The 13487-nt window shown below is 39.8% G+C and overlaps 1 protein-coding gene across 1 annotated transcript in view; it reads left to right on the top strand.

Moving 5' to 3' along the window:
* Nucleotides 1-9575: 9575 nt before the first annotated feature.
* Nucleotides 9576-13487, top strand: part of LOC148716909 (uncharacterized) — a 5351-nt gene continuing 1439 nt past the window's right edge. The window contains exons 1-7 of the mRNA XM_088745645.1: nucleotides 9576-10056; nucleotides 10137-10179; nucleotides 10846-10923; nucleotides 11468-11545; nucleotides 11972-12041; nucleotides 12251-12659; nucleotides 13034-13487. The exon at nucleotides 13034-13487 is cut by the window's right edge and continues 1439 nt beyond it. Coding sequence (XP_088601771.1) covers nucleotides 10017-10056; nucleotides 10137-10179; nucleotides 10846-10923; nucleotides 11468-11545; nucleotides 11972-12041; nucleotides 12251-12659; nucleotides 13034-13487 — 1172 coding nt within the window. The 5' untranslated portion in view covers nucleotides 9576-10016. The remainder of the gene's footprint in view (nucleotides 10057-10136; nucleotides 10180-10845; nucleotides 10924-11467; nucleotides 11546-11971; nucleotides 12042-12250; nucleotides 12660-13033) is intronic.

Raw genomic sequence — 13487 nt, 5'->3', positions numbered from 1 at the left:
GAAATAAGATATTTAAAAAATGTCTAAGGCGGGACCGGACATCCGTCTATTCCTTTGGGGATGGGGGTGGGGGGGAGGGGAGGGGATGGGAGCTAGGGGATGTGAGTAATCACTAGGCCATGCACTCGCTGTCAATCGAGAAAATTTACGATTTCGGAGCTCTGAAATGAGTTCAAGTGTCTCATGATATTTGTCAAGGCGTCTGCTTTCAAGAGCTTTTTAAAGCCATAGTGCCATAAGTTTATGTTTCGATAATGACAGGGGAATAACAAGGTTTCTCCTGAAACGAGAGGACCGCCTCTCCGGAAATTTGTAAAACCAACAATTGCCTAAAAAACAACGGTTGAGATGCTGCTTTTTACCATCCGAAAACAAAACTTTCGCTCTTCGACGAAATAAGAAATATAAACACATTTTCGACGTCTCTCCTTTTTCATTCGCCCTCAATAATTTTCTTCATATTCAGAATCAAAAATGGTGGATTTTATTTGGAAGCATATGATTTTGAGACATCTGTTTTGTTGCTTTTTTTTGCGGGTGTTTTTTCGGTTTCCTTGTATCATTTGTTGTATGTGAGTTTCAATGCCTTCGGTTTGCTTTTTTTTAGTTTTTATAATTTTCTTTTCATTATTTTGTATTCGGCTCTCGTTACTGTTGCGGTTAACTTTTCGTTTTCCGTTTTTCTTTTCGTCTTCCTTATTTAGAAATTAAAGATCGTTTGGCGCCAATTCATCTGGTGATGCCCGCCTGTCTGTCGAGAGCAGCCCAACGTCATTCAACGTTATTGTGCGTCAAAACTTTCCGTTTTTAAAAACACACTTTTCTAGCGAGATTCGACAAAGTTAGGCCCTGTACTGAACCAGCGTGCACATATGAGAATGATTGCTACCGAACGAAGCTTCCTCATGTACACTGAATTCAATTGACCATGCTAGGATTTGGCTAGGCAAAGTAGATCCTGAATAACTCTTTTTCGTGTGACGGGAAACTGATAGTGGGAAGTCTTAACGAGCTGAATAGTTCTGAAGTGGGGTCATAACGTAATCAATAATTCACGAGGGTGTTTCATGACGAAGTCCACCCCCGTTTATTTGAAAAATGAAAAAAAAATAAAATAAAACAAAACAAAGAAACAAACAAACAAATTAGTAAGTTGAGAAATGGCATCAGCTTGCAAAACCGAATGGCTTAGGGAGTTATTTTAATTTATCAGCTGTCGCATTTCGCTTTTAAATTGGCAGGAGATCAGGGAAGTCGAACCTATTTTTATTTTCAGTCTCTAAAGCCCACACTTTTCATTTTTCCACGGAATTGATCTGGTCCAAGTTCACGAGTCCTGAAGGAGTGCGTGGAATAATTCCCCAGGATGTACCTCCAGGGAGGGTTTAATTCGATTGAACTCTTAATCGCGTGACTACGCAGATTAGAATCGTAGGCTTAAATAAAACATTCGATGATAAGCACTGGTTAAAATTCTTAACTAAACAGCCTTGCGAATTTTTAGCGATTCATCTTCAAGGAGTAGCGGGAAATGATACCGTCGAATTCTGCTGTGCGTACACAGTCCGTACACTTTTATTAGGGTAAAAATAATGAATTTGACTATTTCGAAAAGACAATTATTCCAACTCGCGTGATTTACATAGATCTGCATAGAGCTATAAAATGAAAGTAAATTCTGACTAGACACCACCTCGAGGGGTGAGATCCAATCATGCAAATCTAATTTGGAAACTAGTGTGACGGCGACAAATAATGACGGGAGGGGAAAAACAATACCCAAAGCCGAAATCAGCCTTTCTTTATTCCTGACCGCCGATTCTTCTGCCGCTATACCATTGCGCTTCCATAAAAAAACCATTGCGCTTCCCCTGAACAAAGGAACGCCTGAAAGCAAGCTGAAATCACCAGAGGGCTTCACCTTTCCTCACATTATGGGAGAAAATTGTCGAATACGTGGTCCCTTCAAATCGTCAAAACAGGATCTGTTTAAAAATATGATTAAAAATAATTTTGTCGTGGATTTCTTGTTCCCGAGAAGTCGAAGATTTTTAAGTACCGTAAATGTGTATGGGCCAACACTTTGCTAGTTAGTAGTAACTTGAAATGACTGCAATGTTGCCAAACGCGGGATGGCGCCCAGTAAGAACACGACATGAAAGCAAACACGCTATCGTGCGATTGATGGCTTTCCCATGATGGGTCATAGAAGTTGTTTTTATTAGACACCCAGCTGAGTTTTACAGCGAAAGTATAACAATTACGTGAGACAGGAGTTAAATGCAAACCGTCTATGCGTAGGCATTGGTCAGCGGGCGTATATTGATCTATGAATTCTGGTAACAAACAGTGAGGAGAGCTTCACTGAGACACCTTGAAACATCGTAACAGCTGTCGGTGATCAAAATACTGTCAAGAAAGTGGTAGAGAAGTTAAACGTGTTCGAAATTCAAATGCAAATTTATGTATTTATTCGCCTTTTTACCTAATATACGGACAATTTATCGATAGTTCAATGTATGGCGAGGTGACCCTAGAAAATACCAGGCTTATAATTGAAGCCACCTCAAATATAAATCGATAGTTGTCAATCGAAAACTCTGATAGGAAGCGCAATCCCTCGCAATCCTCGGGTGAAATTTGACTAATTCTAGAAAAACAATAGAAAAATAGGTGCATAAGAAAATACTCCAGCAAGTAATAACTAACGTTGTAATGTTCCGACGTTTCGGCGACCTCCCGACGCTATCATCGGGGAATCAATAACAAGAGCGCGTTCAAGAGTATTAACTCTTAAAAGAGTTGAGTTTGACTGAGACAGCGGCGGGCGAAAAAACGATCACGAGGGCGAAAAATGGAGGAGGTTAAGCTGCATAGTCAGCATCCGCAATCGCCATTTATCGCCCACCATCTCTTTCCGGCGCTAGTCGTTAGAGTGGGCCGTAAGCTGTACGCAGCTTGGCGATTTTTTCGTATTCAATTAAGATTCTTTGGTGATGAATTAAGGGAGAAAAATAAAACACTTAGCCATTATCCAGTAATACCACACGCTCTCACGCTCGAGCAATATGGCTCGAGCAATATTGCTCGAGCAATATACCTCACGCTCGAGCAATATGGCCTAACGGTTGTTTTGAATGTGACGCCCACTTCCGTTGAGTTGAGATGGGAGTTCCTGTCACTGCACACTTTTTCACAGTCTTCACATAAGTGGAGAACATCCATACTTGCCTTTACTTTTCCACGAGCTTTTGGCAAAATACGGTCAGGAGCATAACAAAGTACGAAGAAAACAGGTAGAGATTCGCCTCAGCTTGCCAATTTCCAGAAACAGGATAAATTAGAAGTTTCAGGGTCGGTTATTTAAACGAGGTCTAACCTACCCTGCTGGCAGAGGCGTTTATTTGTTAACTTCCCCTACGGTTCACGTAAAAATAAAGTCCTCTGCGCTCGGCCTGTTAAATCTTCTTCGAGCATGCGCCTAGGAATTATCCAAGTTTGTGGATAATCTGATTTGCAAAACCGGTCAGAACCTGTTTTAAACACGTTTTTATGCGCACGCATCCTATTTAGCTATATAGTTGGCCGAGTACTACCGAGAACTATTTTGTTTCTAAGCAACAGGCCGCGCATGCTCGAAGAAGATTTAACAGGCCGAGCGCAGAGGACTTTATTTTTACGTGGACCGCAGGGGAAGTTAACAAATAAACGCCTCTGCCAGCAGGGTAGGTCTAACCCAAACCGCGGTTTGACGATGGCAATGGGCCTCAGGTATTCTCGATAAGAGGGTTGATGTGACAAAATAAATGTCCTTCCACCTGTTAGTTCTCGGCCCTCTTGACACTGTTCACAAATATAAACTTTCAGATGAAAGGTTCGCCTAAATTGAGGATAGTTTAGAACGCGGTTTTGTAAGACAACTGCTAAACTTTGATAAAATAACCGGCCCTCATTTCTCCAACAGTAGCATATGTTCGAAAATTCTGAGAGATAACTTGTATTGAAGAAAAAAAAATTGAACATTTGATGTGACTTTTATTTTGACGAAAACAAGTTTTCGAAGTTTTACCGTAAGGTGATCAGTATTGCGAAAATTTGTCTCCGGGACAAGTTTACTAGAATTACCGTGTGGTGTAAATTTGTCCAAATCCATAATTTTAGCGCAATAATACAGATAACTTTTCTTTAGAAACTATCAGCCTTTAATACAGATGACTGCTTTCACATCCAGGGGCTGATTGTTCAAAGCCTGGATAATGCTATCCAATGGATAGCGTCGTATGTCTTGTAAACACGTATCCGCTGGATAAAGATGTATTCGGTCGATAGCGCTTTCAACCTCTGAACAACCGAAATCAAGTATTTAGACTTATTTCTATCCCATCTTCCAAAATATTTTTAAAAGTTGTAATGTAAGTGTCGGCTATTTTCTTTCTCCCAAAACAGAGCATCGATTCCATTGACTTCTAGTTCTCGAAACACAGATAACTTGAAGATTCCGTTTAATCGAAGTGAGTTTTCAAACCCCCGGGTCATTATTTTCAGTTACAATTTTATCCTCTGTGATTTACAGTCGACTCCCGAAACTCGAACCTTCGAGGGAAACTGAAAAAGGTTCGAGTTATCAGGAGTTCGAGTTATCGGGATTTGAGAAAAAATGACCGGAAATAAGGGAAAAAAAGATGTTGAATGTTTTTCTTTATATGCAGTGTACATTTTACAGTCAAACTAAGTGAAGCGTACCCCTCAAGATTACATTAATGAATTGATCATTTGGATATTGAACCCGCCAGTTGTTTCAAGAATGCAATAATGAATTGATTATTTGATTATTGAACCCGCTAGCCGTTTCACGAATGCAATAATGGATTGATTATTTGAATATTGAACCCGATAGCCGTATCCGTTTTGAAAAGGCGCGGATCATTGTTGAAATCAGAAGTCCATTTCTGATTAGACCAATAAGATTGTTCTATTCGACGAGGAATCCTGAAAATGAACAAACTGCACTGCAAAAACACTGCGAAAACAGTCGATCGCAAATATTTACGAAATAAAAGTCTTGCGATGGCTTCGCCCGTAAACTATTTTCTTCGACCATGAATGCACACAAGAATTTCTACAAGTTCGTCAAGATGTAAATAGGCGAAAAAAGCTGTCAATAACATTCCATTTACAACATTTAATTTACAAGAAGTTCTACACAACACTCGAACTCACCTTTCACGCCATCGTCTGACGCCATGAAATGGTTCCGTTTCATCATCACGCGTTCGCATAATCCCATCAGAAATGGACTTCTGATTTGAACAATGATTCGCGCCTTTTCAAAACGGACTCGGCTATCGGGTTCAATATTCAAATAATCAATCCATTATTGCATTTGTGAAACGGCTAGCAGGTTCAAAAATCAATTCATTATTGCATTCTTGAAACGACTGGCGGGTTCAATATCCAAATGATCAATTCATTAATGTAATCTTGAGGGGTAGGCTTCACTTAGTTTGACTGTAATCAAATTTGATTACAGTATAGAGAAGCCGAGTGAAAAAAAAAAGACAATACATCTCTAAATTACTGTATAAATCGGAACGTAACGTAATGTGAAAAATATAACAAAGGAATGCAGCGGGGAGAGGTCCAGTAACTGCGAACCGTACAGGATTTTTTTTTTTTAAGAGACCAATGTCGGGTTACTGGTACTGATAACCTCATGCGATTTAAAAAGGAGTTAGGAAGCAACACTTTGTGAAAACCAGCGGAACTTGAACTGAACTGACACGTCTTGTCACGGTAATGTAAAAGAAAAGAAACAGTTCACACGGCTGCTTCAAAATAAATTTAAGGTTTTGGACAACAGTGTTTTGACTTGGCACGTATCGACAGACGTGGTTCGAGTTATCGAGGGTAAAATTATATAGAAAATGACCTCAAGGGAAACGAAAATTGGTTCGAGTTAGCGGGAGTTTCGAGTTATCGAGGGTTCGAGTTACCGAGGGTAAAATTACAGTGAATGTATGACGGAAATCCATGGGAAATCGATTTTGGTTCGAGTTAGCGCGAGGTTCGAGTTAGCGCGAGGTTCGAGTTAACGCGAGGTTCGAGTTATCGGGAGTCGACTGTAGAACTAAAGCACAGTGTGATATCGGTTTTCACGAGTCAGGTGATAGATTTTCCTTGAATCACATAATTGAATAAAAATAATAATAAAAAAGAAACACCATCAAAATTGTTTGTTTTTATCCTGAGTTCGCGCTCAGATGCGAAACATCTATTATCACTAGCTTTGTTTTCAACTCGCAATTTCACGCTCGTTAAAAATACCCCGCTTCGTTAACCAATCGAATGCGAGAGTTTATTCAATTACGCGATTCTAATCGTAATTTTACAACTTGATTAATCGATCTGCAGAAGTCGATGAACGGTTTCGAACTGAATACAGATTGCGACAAAGAGTTCAGAAAAAAGATACTGTACATTACCATAATCAAAGCAATCAAAAGTTAATCTCCGGCAGATTTAATAGTTCCCCGCCCAGGTTCGTGATAAGGTTGGCGCCTTAGCCTTCTTCGGAGGACTTCCGATGACACTAAAACTGGTTGAAATACAACATTTTTTAGACTAAAATCATTAGTGGAATCAATGTCATTCATACTGAAAGAAACTCTTTGGTTAAACGGCAACAGCGAGTTTTTTTAACAAAAAAAAAAAAAAACCAAAACCGGAAATCTGTCTGTGTTTGCGAGCTCCAAATTCATACAATTTTTACCGTTATGATACGGATACAATTGAATCCCGGTAACTCAAATTACCAAGGGGAATTGAATTTACTTCGAGTTAACGGGGTTTGAAGTTATAGGGGTTTTGAGCAAAAAGACTAGAAGCACTCGATCAAAGATATTTTGCAGTAGTTACTGAAAAGGCTGTGAACCGGGGTGACGGAGAAGGGATGCAAGCGCCATGCACATTGAATTTTGAAGGAAAAAGAAACAATATTACGGTTTTCAAGAATGAACTGGGCAAGATTGACAAGTAATAACAAAGAACAGATAGATTCCAGCTTGCGCGCCATTATTTCTACCTTTCCCTTGTTAATTATTTTTGCGCAAGAAAAATAACCGGAAGTCTGTTTGTGTTTTCCGGCTATTCGTTCTAGAGGGTCTCAATGGGTTTAAGCAGCAAATAAAATCCAGCCGTGGAGCGAAAAATTGAAAAATACCAACCGCTAGTCGTAAAAAAAATTACCATCATGATGATAACAATTTTTCCCATCTGAAATCGATCATTTTAAAAGTGTCAAAATCTCCGACTAATATTTGTCTTGTCGTGTGGCCAAAGTGGAAAAACAGAGAATTTCTCTCTATCAACACAACAAAGCGAGCGAGCGAATATGTTTTAGAACAAAACAATTAATCAAATTAACTTTTCAAGAGGGGGGCATTGGGGTTTGCGGTTTTGGCTTTTTTTTTAGATCGGGTTTGTGGTTTCTGTGCCAAAAGACGTCGGTTTTTTCGTTTTGTTGTTCGTTGCGTTCTGTGGATTTTCCGTTTTCAGCATTTGGTTTTCGGTTTTCGTCAAAACTTTTGACGGGTACTTAGATTTGGTATCTGATGTGCTTTTTCGATTTTTGATATTGGGCTTCCGGTTTCTCTTCGATTTGAGCAGCAGTTATACACCTCTGCGGATCTCGAATAGCCGCGACACCGATGTTGCTCCACTTGTAACTACAGTTTCAGATCGATTAGGATTTTGACAACTGAGATGTCGCATAGGCTAAAATCTGGACTGGACTCTGGACTGGACTCTGGACTGGACTGGACCCTGGACCCTGGACTCTGCACTCTGGACTCTAGACTCTGGACTCTAATTTTACTTTTACTGTAATCAGTATGGACAAAATTACAAACAACTATGCGCATCACTATGCGATTAATTTAGTCAATTAATCGACCGGTTTCGTCTTCGAGTGAGACTTCATCAGGATAAACTACAACTTAAGTTTGGGTGTAAAAAACAAAACGAGTTTGACTAATGGTCGTGGGTCGTGGGTCGTGGGTACAAGTCGTGGGTCGTGGGTGTGGGTGTGGGTGTGGGTAAAAGTCGTGGGTGTGGTTAATACTTAATAATAAAAATAACCATTTAAAATATTAAATGTAATAATACATAAATTTTATACAACTCTGTCATTCATTAATTTAACTGTTCTTTCTTCTAGTTATTTGATTTTCTTTATTCAATTTACCCTACTTTACGTCTATTTTTATCTGTTATCTCACTGTCAATGAAATCAGTTTCAGTTTCGCGACGCATTCCGAGATTTTGTTTGATAATAAAGGAAAGAGAGATAAATCTTGTAATTACACACTGTGTACACGTTTTTCGAGCTGTGCGGTCTGCGGTCTGCGGTCTGCGTTTTCGAGGTCTGTGTTAACGAGACACCTGAGCTGCTTTGTACCATTGTACCAAAAATGATTTCATATAGTAGAAGTACTATAACGTTAAAATTGCGACAGCGCTCGTGAATTCTATATTTGCGACTAAAGTCAGGGGCCAAGGAACAGAAATTCCAAGATCTCGTCTGACAACATCAATGACAAAAGAACGATAGATAAATCTGGTAATTACACACTGTATACACAAAGAAAAACTGATTGTGCACGAGTCGACTGACTCAAAAGGCACACACATAACCTCTGCCAGACTGGTAACTCGACAGTGGAGGATCGTAAACGCGTTATCAGCTGTTGTCACACTACAGGGTTTTGTCTTAGGGAAACTCAAATTTGCAAGTGTGACCGATTTTTCCCTAAGTAAATTACCTCCGGAAAGTTTTATCGTCTGGGGCTTGAAAACCGAAAGAGAACAAAAGAATGTGCTGTGGATTTCCCTTGACAACAACCCTAAAAAGCAGAAAAAGGGAAAAATCAAATCCCAGAGTAGCCGACCAATGGACGCTCGTCGGCGATCGCGCTGGTGACAGATCTGGAATTATCGTGTTGTGAAACTAATTTAATGTAATTACAAGATTTATCTCTCTTCCCGTCGCGAAACTGAAACTAATTTCATTGACAGTGAGATAACAGATAAAAATAGACGTAAAGTAGGGTAAATTGAATAAACAAAATAAAATAACTAGAAGAAAGAACAGTTAAATTAATGAATGACAGGGTTGTATAAAATTTATGTATTATTATATTTAATATTTTAAATGGTTATTTTTATTATTAAGTATTAACCACACCCACGACTCTTACCCACACCCACACCCACACCCACGACCCACGACTTGTACCCACGACCCACGACCCACGACCATTAGTCAAACTCCAACAAAACACCCGCAAGTATTTTCGCACAGGATATGATAACATTCTCTGCTAGAAAGTGGTTTTTTAAGGTGTTTTTGGGGCTCACGTTTTTAACCTTAAATTCAAAACCTTGTAGAAAACTACTTTTTGCGAAATCGAAATGAGCTATGTGCTCACATAGATATTTCTATTAAGGAAATGAAAAGCAAACCTGTGCGACTTTCAAAGGACATTGCCATTTATACCATTTAACAATGTCACATTTCATTAAAAAAAAACCGTGTAGACCGTATACATCTCGTATATAGTAAAGAGTACCGAAACTCATCTTTTTTCCAACACTTCGAGCAGTTACGGTAACCGGAATTGTTTCATCGAGTTTTCACAAGCAATGACAAATTTATCAGTTTTTTAAGCTAGTAAAACCGCTGGTAAAACCGCATACATAGATTAACACTCTGATTGTCAAACAAACCGATGTCACAGGAAATTAGTGGCCACGAATCATTGAAGAATGTGTAAAACAAAACTGGAACTTTGTCAAGTTAGCTAAAATTATCTTACCACTCCGGACTTACGTATCTGGGTCTGCATATCCGTTGCCGATAAAAGTCGTCTGTAGAACCAGCGCGTGCAGAGTTTCCTTCTAACGTAATTGAGAAGTTTTGCGAAACGTACGAGTTCCTTGAGAGTACAGCTGAGAGTAAAATGGAACGTAGAGGCTACACCAGTTTAGTCTGTGGAAGAGGTGAGTTCTTGAAGCCCTAACTTCTTCCTTGTGCATATTTTTACTTCTTACTTTCAAGTAACTGTTTCCTTCGTTTTCAGGGTCAGGGTCGGGATCTTCGGACACAGAACTAGAGCAGGTCAGGTATGTGCATTTTTACACTGGATCGAAAAACGTACGAAAAAAAAGGTAAGGCGGCCGATCTCGAAGAAATGTAGTTAGAATGCAAATTATACACGGAGTATTTCACTCAAAATACTTCTGAATTGTAAAATGCATTTTTGGTAAGGTGAATTTTTCTAGCTGCCACTTGGCCACTTGAATCCTACAATTATACTACGTTGTTGTTGATTAAACTCGTCTATTTTACGTTTTTTTGTATTATTTTCCCAATCAAGAGGGAAACTGGAAAAACGCCCCAAAAATTATTACAACGTGGCGGTTTCTATTCTCAAAGCTTGCCTGCGACCCCATCCGCCTTTTTCCTTTTTTTACGCGGTTTGGGAAAGCAATCAAAATTAAAGATTCAAGCTGGTCTACTTATGAAGAAGACTTCATAACATGTGACGCATGCTCACATTTACCCACAGTTTAGTCTGTGCCTAATCCGCATTGTACGTTCATAAACAAGACAACGGGAAAGATCGTATTTACACTCAAGTCAGTGCCGTGAGCAGGCGAGGACCTTTCCACGTTCTGCGCCAAAAAAAAGAATTGCTGAAGGTACTGGTGGCATGCGTTTGCAAGTGCGTAACGTTCAAGCCCGCGTTCAACACTTACACTTTCTTTTGTCCTGCCTCCATCTTTCAGCTCTGATAGCACTGATGGTGTCATCTATTTAGGGGTCACTGGAATGTCTGCTAAAGCACTTCCTTTGAAGAGTCAAACGTGAGTTTTTTTATGTTTTCTTCTTTAACTGATGTTTTGTCATTTTCACCAAGCAATCATAGACCATGGCGTTATAAAACAGATTATACACTGCAAAACAGTTGTTTTATTCTCAAAATCAATAAAGACCCCAGACCTTTCCTTTGACTGCTCGCATGTATCTAATACGCAAACATACTTACTGAATGGAACGTGGCTGCTTCTATTATCCTAGCTGGCCTGAGACCACATCCGGCTTTTAGCGTTTTCCGCGCGGTTTGGGAAAGCAATCAAAATTAAAGATTGTGCGTATGAAAAAGACTTCTTAACATGTGTCGCCGGTTAATATTTAGCTACACTAAAGTCTGTGCCTAATCTGCATCGTACGTTCATAAACAAGACAACAGGAAAGATCGTATCAATACCGCGAGCAGGCGACGACCTTTCCACGTTTTCCGCCACAAAAAACTGGCTGGAGGTACTGGCGGCATGAGTTTGCAAGTGTATAACGTTCAAGCCCGCACTCAAGAGTTACAGTTTCCTTTGTCTTGCCTTCATCTTTCAGCTCTGATAGCAGTGATGACGTCGTCTACTTAGGGGAGACTGGGGGGTCTGCCAAACCCCTTCCTTTGGAGAGTCGAACGTGAGTTTTTTTATGTTTTCTTCTTTAACGACGTTTTGTCATTTTGACCGAGAAATCCAAGACCACGGCGTTTATCCTAAAAATCAATAAAGAAATCGGTAAAGCGTGGCGAAAGAGTCTTACGCCCGCAATGCGCGCGAGCCCACACGCCCGTCTCTTCCTAGTCTCTCTCGCCGTTTTCAGTCCGTTTTCATTCTCCTTCCAGACCTTTCCTTTGACGCAAACATACTGAGTTATTTGCAGTCTGAATAGATTACTACATCCTGCTTAAATAAATCCAACATGTATCAGTCGCACATATTGTTTTCGAGCTTGATTGTATTTACCACGTTGAACAACACAGAATTTACGTACATTGTAATGAGTGTTCCTTTTTAGCCTTTGCCCTTATATTGTCGTATATAACCATAAGTATTTTTTATTTAGCTCTACAAGTTGCTCAGGTGAGGGCAATGGGAAAGATGGTGACGATTCATCGTCTGATGAAAGCTCTCAGGTATTCATAATTAAATTCTTGCAATTCTTATAAGCACGCACTAAATTTCCAAAACACCTCCCATCCTTCTGTAAAAATAAATAGTTAAGAATTAGTACATTAGAGTTCTCTTGCCACAGTCCTGGCTCACTCAAAGCAATTTAGCTCACACGTAACAAAATCGATGTAGATGATCAATTTCATCTGATGAAACGAAAATTCCATTATAGGGTGAAAGTGAAATAGATGACTGCAGTCTACAGTATTGGAACGATAGTCCGTTGCTACCAGTGTATGAAATGGGTCGACGAAGTGGCATAGCCACAGAAGAAGCCGTTGATATTCTTTTGAGCTCAGACATCCCAAGTTCAAAAGTATCACGGGATGTACCCACGTCAATATCAAAGAATTTGCTTTTTGTTGTCCATTTGGAGGCACCGCATGTGAAAACTGTGAAGAACCTACTTGCCGATGACATGGGTGCCTGGCATGGAACGGGGACAAAGACATTTTTCTTCAAGCAGGCCAGCAAAAAGAAACCGCTGACCAAAGTCACAGAGGAAATGTTTGGAGCCGCTAATGTATTCAAGTGCTCGCGGTCGTTTTACCGCAATCAGAGTGACCCAGAGTTAGGTAGAGGTAGGTACCCTGTTAGTTACCCAGAGTTAGGTAAGAGGTAGGTACCCTGATGGTCTTTATATCTCGGCCACCAAATACAACTAACTGTTAGGTCGAATTCCAAAATTCGGGTAACCTGAAACATTAAGAAGTTGTCAGACGAAGTTCGCGAAACTAGGTGCTACCATCGGACATATTCGGAACCCTTCAGGAAACCGTATAAATTAGTTTGTTGAAGTCGGACGTTTTGCGATAAAGTGAACGCGTTGTACAGTAACAGGGATTGGTATTAGTGTCGTACAATCACAATCGAGTAGTTTTTAAATAATATTTTGTTTAACTAAACGTTACGAAGATCTCATTTGATGACGAAATGCAACTTTTCTTTTATTTAGGCAGCGACGGAAAAGAACACAGTATGGCCTTGGTTCAATATGTTTTCGACAATGTGGAGCGCCAAGTAAAAGTTCAACCCCATGGAAACAGCAAGAGCCAAAAGCCATTTTATCGCACGTCATATACAACAAAGCAGCGACTTGAACAACTCTCAGAAACTCATTCTCCCAAGGAAGTTTTCCACCAGAGTCTTGAACAAAGTGGTGGCATCCTCCAATTAAGATCTGCTGGTGGGCATGCACGAGATATAAAACAAATTAAAAACATAAAGTTGAAAAAGGAACAACACGAAGGTGACGAATTCGTGGAGCTGCTACAAATGTTGAAGGAAGATGCGAGAGATATAGACAATGCCTTTATTAGAAAAGTAGAAAATTCATCTGATCCTTGCGTGGTACTTGCTTCACAACAGCAGTTGAGAGACATTGAACGATTCTGCACTAATCCTGCCAA

This window comes from Stylophora pistillata, chromosome 14 (assembly GCF_964205215.1).
Source record: "Stylophora pistillata chromosome 14, jaStyPist1.2, whole genome shotgun sequence".
Lineage (NCBI taxonomy): Eukaryota > Metazoa > Cnidaria > Anthozoa > Scleractinia > Pocilloporidae > Stylophora > Stylophora pistillata.
Note: the sequence above shows the minus strand (reverse complement) of the source record. Positions and strands in the feature narration are given on the sequence as shown.